Below are 12,316 nucleotides of genomic sequence, written 5' to 3' on the forward strand. Positions count from 1 at the left end.
TATATATATATACAATAAATCTCGGAAATATCTCGCTACGATCGTTTCGTGTATTAATAGAAAATGCAGTCTGAATCTGCAATTGCTGTCCGTGTCAAGCAATTATCTTGATTCGGATGTAAATCGTGATCCACGCCCGCAGAGGGATAACCGGGTTATGCCGATGAAATATTTAGTTCAAAGTGGAACTCTAAATTAATTCAGCACCAACACGACATAAGACTTAAGAGAGTGCGAAGGTACCGGCAAGGAGTTATTTTCGATTATTTACTGGCAATTATGCAAGTCATAACTAAATGCTTCCGCATAACTTCCCGTCATAATCCCTTACTGGAATTATATCGTTGCAGGCACTTGAGCTGAGCCGCGTTTTGATAAGTGAGTCCGTTATTAGCGCAGATTGGATTTATGCCGTAATATTCGGTTCCACCTCGGTAACATGAATCGTTCTGTGGACAATCCGTCATCGGCACAGCTTTTAAATCTGAAACAGATCACAGGACAAAATTCATGATTGAATGAGCAGTAAAAATTAATTTGCTCATGATTAGTGATTAGCCAAAGTATAATAATCGAAATATCAATACGCTCGCATTTTGTAAGTCAACATGAAAAACGGTCATCTTCGGTTTTGCTGAAGTATCTAAAAATTTATAGCGTTTTTCCACTGGGAAAATTAGTGCAACACTGCATATTGAGTGCAATTAATTGCAAATGAATTTATCAATTAATATATTTTCAGTATTAATAATTTAATTTAAAAATAATTTAATTACGTATCTTTTATTGCCACAATAACCTCATAACGTTAAAAGGATTAAATTATTTATTAACATTGAAAATATGTAAATCGATTTGTATTCAATTGTATTAATGTTGAACTAGTTTTCCTAGTAAAAAATGTTTAGATACAGACCTAAAAATATTTTTGTTGGACCATCAAAATAGTACAGGACACTCAAACGTGATGATGATGAATGTTTTAAAAAGTTTTAATGTTCTAACAACTAATTTAAACGTTTTACTTGAAAAGATTACAATATGATATATATGTAAGTACGTATATATTAGTAATTCAAAATTGAATTATTTAAAAGCAATGAAGATCCAGCTTCGTAATAGGCATTTTAAATTGCTAGTATTAATTGTGTTTCTTATGCGGTCTAAAATAAAGATTTTTAATATAATTTAATGTTTTACTTGATTATTTGATGGTTCAAACAAAATCAAAGCTGTGTTCAAAGCTGTGTATCTAATAAATTTTTAAATATTTTAGTAAATTCGTTCTTTCTATGTGAAAATTAAAGCTTATTTATATTAAATTAAAAACTCTAATAAAAATTAAAAATATAAAATTAAAAGAGAGAGCTTCGAGAATAAATCTAATATAGAAAATAAAAAAGATAAGAACCCAAGCAATTATTAGTCCGCAAGTAAAATATATTAAAAATCTATAAATTAATTTAATATCTCTGCAATAAAATATATTAAATTATCTGTATAGTTATAATATAAAGATACAACGTATAATAAATAGTGAAAAATATTTCTCTCAATAAATAGAAATTTTTAATAAATTCAGTAATTTTTTTACAGAAAAAAGACTCAATGCAAATTAACATTATCGTTATTAAATTTTTATTTTAATATTGTAAAATTAAATGTATACATCAAATATACACACGAAAAATGAAACGATTCATATTATCTGCGTTTACCTCTAGATTGCCTTTGACGAACGCAAAATAAAGACTGCATATTAGTATAAATTTTATAGTCTGAACCGCAAACCGGATCATAATACAGATTGACGCTACAGTATTCCTCGTTTTCCAAGCACGGACCAGAGTGTAAGGTGGCAACTAAAAAGAATGTTAAATCACCGGAAAAAATATTAAATAAAATTTTATAAATGTGTAAAATTTACAGTGCATTTTAATGTATCATTATTATTCCAAATCTCATTATTATTACAAAATTTGGCATTATTAATTTTTGTCAGTGGAAATTAATACATTTTAAGAAATTAGTGACATATTTAAGAAACATTTTGCTATTTTGATTAATTTGTGTTTAGATACACATAATTCTTTATAAAACTTCTAGTAAAATATTTATAATATAATTTATGAAGCAGGCACGCAACTTACATTAATATTTCATTGTAATTCCAAAATAACAATACATATTTGTGCATAATCAATTTTTGTTAGTTGAAACAAAAAGATTAACTTACCGGTTTCGTGATTATGGTGATTTTTACAATCTAAATAAAAACTATTAGCATATGTTACGCCGTTGTCGCCGCATACTGGACCGCCGTATATATCCGATTTATCGAAAATCGTACAGTTCTGATATAATGCTCCCTTGTCGTCTGAGGTAAGCGCGATACACATCTTGATCACTGCAAGATTTTTAATTTTTTTACAAGTCATTTTCACATTTAAAAAAAATCTACATATCCGTGGATGAGATTAATTAATAAAACTCATATTAAACTCAGCAAGAAATGTAACTCAACTCAAATTACCAAAAAAAAGAAGATATTGATATAAAACGTAACGTGAAACTGTAAACGACATTATGCTACAAATGCAGTTTTCGTTTGTTGAAGAACTTGTCTCGACTATGTCCGATTATGCACCTGCACCGCTTTTTTTCTTCGATTGAATATATCGTTATGCATTCCTCTCGTCGTAATAATCAGGGAAATTCGATATCGAATACGTGTCACTGCCAGGCAACGCTAGCGAAATCAATCGTAACAATGCGTCATTATTGATCCTTCCCGTCACCAATTTATTCCGCCGATTTAAACGTGATCTGTCATGTAAATTAATATTTTGTCGCACACGTAAAAACACGTTATGAATAAACATGTTTTACGTAATACATTCTTTTATCGGCAAATTAGTCAGCATTAAAAAAGGTGACGCGTAATAGCAAAGAACGTGAAGAAAGTAATAAAAAAAATGAGAGAGAAAAAGAAAAAAGAAATAAAATAAAACTAATTATTCTTTTAATAATACTAATTATTTATTAATATTAATATTAATATTAGCATATGTAAATATTCTTTCTTTCCTTTTGTACTTCCATTTCTTTATTTCTATATATTTTTCTACATAATATTATTTCTATATTCAAATGTATTGATTAAAATGATCTATCTGAGAAAGAGATTATGTTAATCAATACTTGAATATCTCGAAAGGGAGAAGTTTTTTCAAAAAATCTTTCAGACAAAAGTTTTATGTTCCAGGAAAAAAGATGATGACCTTAGTTTACCTTAAGAGAACGTCCTTAAGTTAGGTCAAGGTTGCATGAAGTTTTTTGAATGAAATCTCCCATTTTTTATTGCACACTCTTGTAGCCTTATTTCAAGAGCTTTCCAAAGCGCTACAATAAAATATTTTTTCTTTAAGTGCATTTCGAATTATGAGATTTGAAAGTTATGTATATATTGCCGGCATTTGCATTATTTAAGTCATCTAAGGTGTCTGATTGATAGCTAAAACCTTTTGAATGTTGCTCAAAGTCATGACTTTGATATCAGATGTTAAAGTCAAGGCCATTGGAGGTTATTTCCCTTATTTTTATTTTTGCACTAAAAATTCATTTTTACTTTTCCATCGTTGCTATGAAATGTGCTCCACAATTGAGCTTCAAGATGAAATTATATGAAATGTGTTCTTCACAGTATAATTTTGTTTCAAAAGTTATTCAGACCCAATCTATAATTTCTGAAAAAAATAAGAATTTTACGAAACATGTGGAATATTCTCGGAACAATGATATTAGGTGTAATAAAAAGAAATCCATTATTTTTGCATGAAATTGAATGGAAAAATAATAGATTTCTTTTTACTCCACCTAATATATAAATTTTTAACTGATATTTGAATGTTGCTTTTACACACACATACACACACACACACGCACGCACGCACACACACGCACGCACGCGCGCACACACACGCACGCACACACACACACACACACACACACACACACACACAAACACACACACACAAACACACACAAATATTTCGAGATATTAGAACTTGGAATGTTTTTTGGGAATTTTAAAAATTTATATGAATATTTCAGGAGAATATTTAGTATTAGCTTGTTTTATAATTTGTTCCACTTCGTACATAGAAATAAAGAAAAGAAAGAATCAAAAATCGAAATGCAACTAGACAAACATGCAATAAAATAAGAATGAAATTATTTTGTAATTTTTATTTACTAATTTTTATCTTATAAATGTATACATATAAGTGTTGATATGAGAATGAGCTGCATTATCAACAAATAATTATCTTTATTTCCAGGCAATATTATGTCCAAAATATGGATATAAAACGTCTTGAAGACGTAAAGATTATTTTATAAAACATCATATTATAAGAGAAAGCAATCTTTAAGACGGCTTGAAAACGTTTTAAAGATTGCTTTAAGACTTATAATATGATGTCTTATAAAATAATCTTTATGTCTTATGTCCGTATTTTGGACATAATGTTGTCTGGAAATAAAGATAATTATTTGTTGATAATGCAGCTCATTCTTTTGCTCCTCGTATTTTGGACATGATATTGTCTGGGTTCTTTCCAGGTATACATTGTTGTACATACATATGTTTAAAAGACATCTAAAAGACACATTTTAAAACAGACGTCTTTAAGATTTTTCTTTAAGATTTTTTTTCTAAAAGATGTTCTTCAGAAATTTTTCGGACTTTTTATATATAAATAAAATTTATAGTCGATAATGTAAAGTGTTACATATACTCCAAAACTTGAATAATATAATTTTGACATTTTTCGAAAATATTTAAAAGACGTAAAAATATCTAAAAAGTGACGTCTAAAAGACTCTTTTGGAAAAATCTTAAAGACGATTTGAACTGAATATCTTTAAGGCTTTTCCAAAAGACATCTTTTAAACGTTTTTCTTTTAAACGTCTTTCAAACATTTTCGAAAGGTGTCAGAAAATTATTCAAGTTTTGGAGCAATTTACATTATTAACTACAAATTTTATTTATAGATATAATAATATCGAATGTATAATAATATCGAATGCATATGTGTATGACATATATAATCAATTTGAATAAGATATGTTGTATATATTACGTATCTAGGATATGAAAACATTGAATTAATAATTATTAATTGACGCATCACTGAATATTGTTAGCAATAATCGGTATCACAGAGACGGCAGATGATTGGTAAAAGCAATATTCTGCATTATCATCTGGCAAAGTGAATTTACCTATTGTCGCTAACAATATACAGCATGATACGTGTTTATCTTTCTCTCCGATCTCTAAAGGTAGCCTACACGATAAATAATTAGTCGGTAATACAGACAAAGATAAGATATGTGACATTGTGTGAAAAACATGTAGCAAAATATTTAATTTTAATTTAATAGTATAAAAGTATCCAATTTAATTTTTAAAAAACTTATAAATAAAAAATTTATATTACAAATAAATAATATTAAACATATTTATGAAGAAAAATTTATTTTTTTTTATATATTATTCTTTAATATAATGTAATAGCGCGAATAAAACGAGTAATTATTTATTATTATTGTCTGCTTTTCTTTTATAAGTTCTGATGTTCCTGTAGTTCTTGAAATGAAGACAATTTTTATATTTTTTCTAATTCCGATATTGTTGTTTCGATATATTCTTGTATTTTGCTTGTGTAATCAGTATACATATAAAATTATTTTCGGGTAAGCACTTCATTTTGAAAAATCCGATATTTTATACACAGTTCCGTTTGCATCTATAATAGTCGTACAGTTCCTGATTTTAACAATAGTTAAAATCAGAACAGTTCCAGCCGATTTTTTGACATTTTCCAATAGTTCTAACGCTTTCTACAGGTTTTGCTTAAAATTCTTTAAGTATTTTTAAATAATTTTTCAATCAGTGCTAGCATCACATCATAAAGGTAAAGTACTACGTAACTGCCAGTTCCCGCCGATTTTTTGCTATTTTCCTTTATAGTTCTGCAATATAATTCTAAGGCTTTCTAGGTTTTTATCAGAGTTCTTTTTTTAGAACAGATTTTTAGAACAGTCACTACTATGCGACAATAATCAAGAACTGCCATAAAGCGTTAGGAACTGGCAGTATCATATACTTATCAAAAATGTGCTGTCAGCAGTGAGATTAAAAAATTATTTAATAATAATACTTAAGGACAAGAATTTTGAACAAGACTTATCGAAAGCATTGAAATTACTATAACTATTGCATAACTATAGGAAAATAGCAAAAAATCGGCAAGAACTGCTATTACGTGATACTTTACTCTTATGATGGGATGCCAGCGATAACATTAAAACATTGTTTAAAAATATTTAAATCTTGATGAAAAAATATCTCTGAAAATTTTGCTGCAAATGTCTGAAAATGTTTTTCAGGGATTTTCGATAACATTCAGAGATTTCCTCAAGGAATTTCAGGTATTATCAGCAATAATTTTCTCTAAAAATTATTTTCAACTGTCTGAAAGTTTTTGAATTCCGCTGAAATTCGGGAATTTAGAATATATCTGAGGATAGAATTTTCACGATTTTTCACTTTTTAGAAATTTTCAGCGAATTTTCTGAAAATCATGTGTCTAAAAGTCTCTTAATTTCGCTGAGACTTGAAAATTCAACGATATTTCTAAAGATAGAATTTTCATTTGTTTTTTACCTTTCAAAAACTTTCTGTGAATTTTATAAAAATCAAATAAAAATTGATAGAATGGCTCAATTCGAATAAATCAAGAAGAGCCAGTTAATACTAATAATATTTAATACGCAAAAACATATAAGAAATACATACGTTTAAATGTTGATCGGATCATTTTCAATATTAGAAAAATATTAGAAAAATATTAGAAAAATTAAAAAATAAAAATAATAATGTTACAGTAATTGTCGGATTCGCATATTAAAATAACAATATTCTGTACGTTATATAGTAAAATTTAAAAAATATAGATACGTATCGAATGTTCCTATGTTCCCTCTTTGTTAAGAATCTGTGTGGTCCATTGAAATATTCAATATAAAACGTTAAAAACGAGCAATATGATTGGAATGTTCTCATTTTTCTTCTTAGAACAAGTAATCTATTCACAAGAATTGTGAAGAAAGTTATTTTAATAAAAAAACCAGTTGTTAAATTCAGAATACGATTGATGGATTATTACAATATATAAAAGTTATAATAAATTGTACTTAAAAATAAATTTCAGAAGAAAAAGATTTAAACGTATAATATATAAAGTAGCCATTAAAGCTTTGTTAATAATAATATCGATAACAAAATTAAGCATTTACATGTGTCAATAAAGAGTACATATTAATTTACAAACATATATATATCTTCTTCAGTCACACTGTTATAATACAAGTTAGAAATTAAAAAGAGGAATGCAGTGGATATTATAATATTACAATATAAGCAATAAAGTATATATAATGCGGTGCCAGAGCAGAGAAATGTGTAACATCGACAATATCAGATAAATTCTGAATTAAAAAGGAGACAAATAGACTCAATCGCATCAATATTACTTTAATTTTAAGCGAGACTTAAAACTCTCTTTGTTCCTACCTCTTTTCCGTTTTAAAATGAGATAGAGAGAATTTTAAATCTCGCTTAAATTCAAAGTAATGTTAGTGCAATCGGGCCTTAGAAACACTAATAATTGTTAAAAGTTCTCAAAATCACGTTTGACATTTGCTTGACAGTTGATGTTGCTCCACGCTTCGAAACGAAAAGAAAAGGACATACACAGCGAGATCTGATGAAGATGCATAGAGATCAGTTGTAGCAACATTATTTTCTTATCTTCATATCATATCTTCACAGTTGGCAGGCCTGGATTTATTAACGATATTCAACTCGCATAAGGGGCATGATTTCTAAACTGAGCACACCATATCAATCCCTTCCATCATAGGTTAATTGTGATATATACGCCTTTTTTGGTTTTCATACCTTAATGAAAATATGAACATTAACTCTTAGTACACAACTAAAAAAAAATCCCTGTTCATATGGATATTTCTAACCCGATATTTTCTTTTGCTTGTATTTCGAGTTACAATGCATCGATTTTATAATTAATTATTTTTTAAATTTCCCGTTTAAAGACTTAAAAACAAGAATTTTTGAGCAATAAAGTCGAAAAAGTCGTAGCACAAAATATATTTTGCAATAAATAAAAAGGAACCGGAAAAAACGTGCAACTTTCAAAATTAATTTTGTTATTCTGTTATATATACGGAGGATTAAGATTTTTAGGCTTAAATATAATGTAAAAAATTCAAAGTGGCTAATCCAAAATAGTAGAAAAAATTCGAAAAAATTGATAATCAGCAAGCCAATATGTTTATAATTTGTATTTTCATAATTTATATTTTCGTGTTACAAAATGACTGGCAAAAATGTTGGATAACCAAAATCATTATCTATAAATTATTTTTTAAACATTTGGCTCCTCAGCCGGAGTTGAAAATACTGAAATATAAAACAAATAACAATGTATACAGATAAAATTTAAAACAAATTAGTAGAAATAATGTCACTTATGATGTGATTCTTATACTTTCATAATCCGTTAATTCGCTGATATTGTTATTGGCATTTGTGAATTTCTCACCTGTAGACTCAGTATTGTTATCATTATATTGGCATTATTAGTCTACGTCGGTCGGTATACAGTGAATCGAAGCGTAAAAAATAGCAGATATGTAAAAAAAACTAACTTATCAAAATTACTTTTAATTAAAAATTCTGATAGTAAATTAATTATAGATTATTCCCAGATAGCCAAGCGAGATTTAGATTTATATGGAATAATTTGATGCACTGCATGTATTGTTTTCAACTTGTCGACAATTTGCTGTCATTGGAATCTAATGTGAACTGAGCATTTAGCATCAGGAGGGCAAATAGATTTCATTTACGAAATTGTAAGAGTATACATTGAGAAATAATAAACTCGTCACGTTGACAGCAAACTGACGGCACGCCATGCACGCGATGACAACTTGTCAGCAGTTTGCTGAATTCTAAGGAAGACTTTACATGATATTAAAACAAGAGACAGTTTGTGAAAACATCCTGGCTTTAGTTTGGTGAAATTGAATGCGAAATAAGTGACAGCAAAATGACAACATATTGTTCTTATTTTGGCTATCTGCGTTGTAATAACGCCAATCAATTATAATATTATCGTAATTTGCATAAAATCTATTACAATATATATATAGGTTCTCCTGATATGTGTAATTTCGATATTTCCACAATCAAGTTTTCAGGTCGCCCTATATCTATATATGGCTTTTATTTAATAACTATTTTTTTTATTTTATAGAATATGTTTTAAATACACTTCTTGAAAAAGCAATAAAAATTTAGGAAAATTTTATCAAATGATATAACTTGATACCTAAATAATGAATATAAAATATGTTTAAAAATGAAAAATGAAGATTGTCTACTTTAAGAATATTTGAATGAGATTTGTACTATTGTACATTATTTTCAAAACGACAAGATAATAAAATACAAAATTGATAATTAAAAGTCCAAGTTTGCAATGATGTACGGCAATCAAATTAATCAATCAAATTAATGATTTAATCGGACAACACGTACGAGAAAGAATTTTATTTTAAATCGCTTTTTTATCGATACAATAATTTTTCTCTGATTTTTATCCCAAATTTAAGATACCGTTGTCATTAATTTAAATTATGGTTGTAATTCTTTTCAATATGAACTGTATAGAGTTTGACTACTCGAAACGTCATTGTGTGTGTGTGTGTGTGTGTGTGTGTGTGTGTGTGTGTGTGTGTGTGTGTGTGCGTGCGTCGTGTGCGTGTGCGTGTGTCGTGTGTGTGTGTGTGTGTGTGTATGTGTGTGTGTGTGTGTATTGTATATATATTAATATGTATAATATGTATATATATGTATATATATATATGTACGCATGTGTATGTGCGTGCTTTCGTGCGCGTGTTCATATGTGCGAGTGTGTGTAAAATTTTTCCCAAATTTTTAGTGTACTTTTTTTGGGAAAGAGTGTATAAAAAAATGATCTTAAAAACAGTTTTACAACCTCTCTTGAAATATTTTCCGGAACAATAATTCATGGAAAAAAGTGAATATTATTTCATTTATCATTAAATTAAAAAAAAATATTTAAGGTTTATAGCATTATTACATATTCAATAATTGTACTGTATTCAGTAAATATTATATTACATGATCAAATAGGAAAAAACTACAGATATGTACAGATTCGCAAAATATATAAAATTTTTTAAGTAGAAGATTCATTCAGATTTTAAACATATTCTGTATTCTATATTCATATATTCTATATATGTCTAGATTCGGAAGATCTGGAGAATATTAAAACAACACAAATGTTTCAAACTTTCAAAGAAAATCCATTTTTTATGTCTTACATAGATCTAATGCAAAAGAAACGTAATATATTACTTAGATTTTTATCATATATAAATTTAAAAAATATATAAATAAAAAAAATTGTCCTACTTGAGTTTTTATAATTTAACATAGAATTTAATTTGGAATATATAATAGTTTATATTGTAAATTATCCAGAGCATATTTAATAATAAAAGCTCAAATCACTGGTACACATACTATAAAAATAAGAGCAACTAAAAGAAAAATGAATTTAGTCGATGTAGCAGGATCCCAACAAGAATGAAGCCGATATTATAGATTGCTAGAATTAAAAAGTATTAATACATCTTTAGCCTGTCTTAGTAGCACTTCTAAAAAAACAAAAACATATTCTTTACAGAGATTCTAAGTTGACTCATTTATTGAAGCCTTCTTTGGGAGGTAATGCGAAAACATTGATGTTAATAAATGTATCTCCATTAAAGGAGATACATTTATGCTATAATTGCCATAATTTGACATTAAATCGCTAAGATTAGGAAGTAATGTTAGAAATTGTAAGATTAATACAGTTAAGTGAAACCGTATTTTTATAAAAAAGAATTTTTAGTAAGATCAGAAGTTTTGCTAGTATAATAATAAAATTTAAAAATACCTACTTACAGAGACTCAATGCACAGTCACGATATCCTTGTATACAGAAGCAGGATTTAGATTTTTAATGCTGGAAGTCAGATCAGGGTTCACTTGCAAATACGAAGACTTATTGAGAAAACTGGTGCTGACCTTCAATATAGAACGCGGTAATCGGGTGGCGCTGGAAATCTTCCTGGAGATTAATAGAGCCAATCTGGCATTTACTTTTAGATTGATGCATTCAAGAGTTTGTTTTTTACGTCATTCATTAAGTCTCAATCTTTGTTTCTATAACTTTTCTTTGAAAAAACCAAAAATTTTCTTTTGAATAGAGGTCAAATGGATCAGTGAAGAATATTCGGCTCCTTTTTTCAGGGGGTCGATTGTGTATCTTCAAATGAGATAAAAATTACAAAAGTGAGCAAATTCACTAGAATATTCATAATTTAATTGGTCAATATCTAGTAATCTTTGCCCACTTTTGTAATTTTCATCTCCTTTCAAAATCCACAATCAATCCTCTGAACATCTTCGAGCGAGTTTATTCGGTCCTGAATATATGTGCTAAATCGCAGCAGCTCAAGCATTTCTTGGTGTAATAATGTGTCCAGCGAGGTGAATTCCAGTCAAGGCAATTTTAAAACCGTGGCGCGTAGTAAATTCCGGCGAGTGTTTGTTTACATATCACATGATGAAATACTCTCCGCCGTCTGATATCGGAATGTTGAGCATGAAGATCTCTTGACCCTTATATAGCCACCGCATCTGCACGCCACCCAGTCTCAACTACAATTCCTGATCGTACGTATGTTGTAATATTTCTGCCTCCAGCTGCAGCATCTAGAATCTAAAATGAACGAATAAATCCAGAAATCCTTAATGAAAAATTTTTCTCAGAATTTTTACGAATTATAACATTTTTTTTTTAGAAATAAGAAAGTCTTAGTCAAGCACTTCACAATCCTTTACAAGAAAGTTATCCCAATTTAAAAATTTTTCATATATGTAAATTCTGACATTAAAAATTTTAAAAATTTCTCATTCTACAGTTTCTGAAATATATCTTAAACTTTTTCAGATTTTATAAGATTTCGTAGAAATTATAGAATGAGAAATCTTAGAAATGTTAGAAATGTTAGAAATTAGAATGTTTCAGAATTCACTCATATGAAAATTTTTGTATATATTATATATATATATATATA

General features: G+C 28.1%; 1 protein-coding gene across 1 annotated transcript in view; it reads right to left on the minus strand.

Annotated features, from left to right (window-relative positions):
• LOC105622124 (serine protease inhibitor dipetalogastin-like) overlaps positions 1-2,585 on the minus strand; it is a 6,018-nt gene extending 3,433 nt beyond the window's left edge. Inside the window, exons 1-4 of the mRNA XM_012203557.1 lie at positions 2,534-2,585; positions 2,237-2,407; positions 1,719-1,862; positions 332-484 (exon numbers count right to left, since the gene is read on the minus strand). Of these exons, the coding sequence (XP_012058947.1) occupies positions 332-484; positions 1,719-1,862; positions 2,237-2,407; positions 2,534-2,585 (520 nt within the window). The remainder of the gene's footprint in view (positions 1-331; positions 485-1,718; positions 1,863-2,236; positions 2,408-2,533) is intronic.
• Between the last annotated feature and the right edge of the window lie 9,731 nt (positions 2,586-12,316).

Source organism: Atta cephalotes (genome assembly GCF_000143395.1).
Source record: "Atta cephalotes unplaced genomic scaffold scaffold00040, whole genome shotgun sequence".
Classification (NCBI taxonomy): domain Eukaryota; kingdom Metazoa; phylum Arthropoda; class Insecta; order Hymenoptera; family Formicidae; genus Atta; species Atta cephalotes.